The sequence below is a fragment of the Manihot esculenta genome, chromosome 11 (assembly GCF_001659605.2).
Source record: "Manihot esculenta cultivar AM560-2 chromosome 11, M.esculenta_v8, whole genome shotgun sequence".
Classification (NCBI taxonomy): Eukaryota; Viridiplantae; Streptophyta; class Magnoliopsida; order Malpighiales; family Euphorbiaceae; genus Manihot; species Manihot esculenta.
Genome location: NC_035171.2, coordinates 16,702,491 through 16,706,124, shown reverse-complemented (window position 1 = coordinate 16,706,124; position 3,634 = coordinate 16,702,491). Strand labels below are relative to the sequence as shown.

General features: G+C 33.4%; 1 protein-coding gene across 1 annotated transcript; it reads right to left on the bottom strand.

Moving 5' to 3' along the window:
• Positions 1–251: 251 nt before the first annotated feature.
• Positions 252–3,108, bottom strand: LOC110625624 (COBRA-like protein 2). Its single transcript, XM_043962186.1, has 6 exons — positions 2,737–3,108; positions 2,539–2,618; positions 1,976–2,429; positions 1,720–1,879; positions 1,366–1,625; positions 252–891 (listed from the first exon to the last, which is right to left on the bottom strand). The coding sequence occupies exons 1-6, from the start codon at positions 2,810–2,812 to the stop codon at positions 596–598; spliced, it is 1,326 nt and encodes a 441-aa protein (XP_043818121.1). The 5' UTR covers positions 2,813–3,108; the 3' UTR covers positions 252–595.
• Between the last annotated feature and the right edge of the window lie 526 nt (positions 3,109–3,634).

Here is a 3,634-nt window from a genome sequence, read left to right as displayed (position 1 = left end):
GTTGTTTTTCATCTTTATTTTGTTACTACATATTTTACAAAAACTTTTATTTTGTTTCATAATACTACATTTTTTGAGTTGTTTTTGTTTGATTTTAGATATTTATTTTCTATTTTTAGATATCTAATTTTAGTTTTAAACATCTATTTTTTCATTTTGAATCCAACACTAATATGCTTGTTTTGATTTCTCAACAAAATATATGCATATGGCCAGTTTTTACTAGCTAGTCATCCACACATTTAGTAAGGAAACAAAAACATGTAGTACAGCTAAAGGCTGCAACCATCCTTGAAAACTAATCCTTCAATGAAACGAAAAGGGTTTTAAATATCAATCAAGTCTTCAAGTTGATTTTAATGAACAAGTATCATTGTCAGTTATCAAAAATAAATTCTCTCCTCCAAATACAGTGAAAGACCTTTTGCCTTCAGGAAGTAACAATATCAACAAAAGACAGCCTGACATTCACAAGCAATTACTATAGGCAAGGCAACCATCTACAATATTGAACCTTGGTACCCAATTAAGAATCGCCTGGATAGCTTTAAGTTATGCATTGGACTGTAAGCATGTGCAGAGTTATTTATCAAGGTCAAGTTATTAGCATCTTGCAAGTCAAATAAACTAGAAGGATAAGCATCAGACAATGAGGGTGTTTTACGCTGGAGCTAATATTTGGTAGCACCGGGAAGGTGTCCGGAAGAGGCATCTCACATTCTTCACCGCTGAAATATATTCGCCGTGGCAAGGCCCATCCGTTGCTTAAAGTGAAAATTCTCAAATCCTTTTCCAGAAGTATATCTGTTGTCACTGAGCCTTGTTCTTCTTCATCAGCTTGCAACAGTTCGTTGTTGTAGAACTGTAAACCCCAGAACAAGGCAATCTTGTCTGCAGGAATCCCAATCACTTTATTGATAAATCAAGTAGTCATTACTGCAATAGTCCTAAGAACTACTATGAAAATCGGTCTAATGCAACAATGGTAAATTATTGCCTTGTACATTTTAATATTGCCGCCATAAGTCGATAGCAAGGGTTTGAAAGCATTTGATATGTCTTTGATGTCGAAGTATAAGGCAGCGGTTTTACTTATTTTTTTGCGATCGATAAAAAATACAATTAAAATTATAATTTTATTAAATATAAAATAAATATTTTATTGAAGTATTTTATTAAATATAGTAAAAAATTGAATTTTCTTTATAGCAATTTTAAAATTTGTCAAACTATTAGCTTAATAATATTAAGATAATAAGTTTACCACTGATGCTACGGTATTATTGTCTAAACCCTGAAATATAATAATAGAGATAGAGATTACAACTGCAAAGCCCAGGCAATAAGAAGAAATGGAATGAGTACCAGTAAAGCCAAAGGTGGGAAGCGTTGTACTATTGAAGCTATATGTAATTACTTTCTCGCTGAAGCCAGGATGCTGTACTAATACGTTCCAGTTTGAGTAGTTTCTCTTATAATTGTAGTTAGAGACTGTAATTTTCACCCTCCAATGACTCATGTAATTGTTCTTAACATGCCAATGAACTCTTACTGGGCACATATGATCTGTACATTGCACCATGTCTAGGCTGTTCAAATCTGACAATGACGAGGAGGAACCTTCACTGATATTCCACACACACACAGAGATTGATATGTTACTATATATGGAAACTGTAGGCTCATTATACTCACACAGGTAACTAGGAAATTGTTCACCTTATACATTCAACTGCGTTTTGGTTCGTCTCTTTGCATCCACAGCTACATTCAGGGCATGTTGTGACCTTACGATTATAGAAGGTTGAGAGTGAAACACAACAAACAGGCTTTTTGTTTGCCAAGAAACTAGAGTAAGTGCATGTTGATTTCCATGTTTCTGAAAATTAGAACAGCAAATTTATGGATATGGTTAGTTGCATGGTTAAAAAAAATCTGCAAGTTTGCTCTAATAGCTCAAGCATAGTGTACTTACTGTAAACCTGAACTTTTCTTCTGCCCCCAATATCTAACGACTCCGTTGGATTAGTATCCGTTACTGGACCACAAGTGTAACCAGGACCTGGTGCGGATAAAGTCAAATTAGCTGGAGGATGTAGAGTTGCATTTATATCCAAGTTGCCAACAGTAATTTCAAAGGAAGAGAACGAATTAGAAGGATCAATAGCCCAAGCTGAAAGAAGGCCACCACGGCAGCAGTTCTCAGACGTGTTTTCAGGTGAAGCATCTGGCGTCAGATCCGCAATGACAGGTTTTGGCTGGCAAGAGTGAGGGATTTGGTGTTTGAAAGCAGAGCAATCCCCTTGAACGGTGGCAAACGCACCAGAAATTGACCATATGATCTCTTTCTGAGTCCAAGCCCACCCTATGCTCCATCCTGGTTTATCAACATGCCTGTACTGATAGTAGTTTTGGATTGTGACTCTCGCCTGGAAAAGAAGCATGGAAGAATAAGGACCAAGTTTCAGGAATTTTTCTAAAGGTTGATTTAAATAATTTTTTTTTTTTTTTAGTTCAGGGCAGAAGAAGAATACTAACCAAATATCCATCAGTTCTCCATTCATGGATATCGAAAGTAACAGTAATCCTTCCATTGGGATCCAGAGGATCATAGCAATCTGCATAGCATGACAAAAAATGAAGATAATTCAGCAGAATCGATCATTCTCTATCTAACTGAAAAACCCAGAAAAAAACTATATTAATTTTTAATCAAAGAAAAGGAAAATTGAATGCCTGAAAAAGTGCAGCAGACGATTAATAACATTAGGGTAAGTGCAGAAAACTGTAGACAAGACATAACTGACTCCATAACTCTTTTTGGAAATCATGGGATCAGTTAGATGGATAAAGGTTGATATAGTTGAAAGAGACGAGAAAGGATATGGTCATGAGATGCACTATCAAGAAGAAAACGCCCTGATGCAATCTAGAGCACCTCCAATCGATCAGAATATTCAAGGGTAGAAAATACAGACAACAATCATCGGAAATATCAAATGGGTATGTATGTAACTGTCTAGTGTTCACTCTGTGAGTTCAAAACATAAAAAGATTCTTGTTTTCTGTATAGAAAGAAACAGAACAAAAACTTTGGGAAGATGCTGATTGTCTTATTTAAGATCAAAGAAATTATTCAATTTCTTATTCTAGTGGATTAAGAGAACGGCACGCTTATATATATTCCTCAAAACAATGACTTTTAGCTATTGGGCCGTAACACGACATGGGCAACATATTAGGAATGACCTTTTCTTTCATTCTCTTCTTCTCTCTTTCCCTCTTTAAAAAAATTAAAATCAATCGCATATATTCTCAGCCTTTTAAACTAAGATTAAGTTCTATTTATCAAGAGTCGTCTCATTCAGAAATAAAGTATTTCCAAAAAGTATTACATTATTTTAAAATTTAATAGTAATTATAAAATTATTACTTTAAAATCAACACGATAATAATTTGATAGTAATTTTAAAATTTTTTATAAAAAATTTAATCTTTATTATATATAATAATATATTTTAATAAATTAAATATAAAATTGAAATTCAGAAGAGGTGATACTCACTCTTATATTACAATAATTAATTTATTTATAATTTAAAAATTAAATAGATAAATAAGATAAAAACTTATT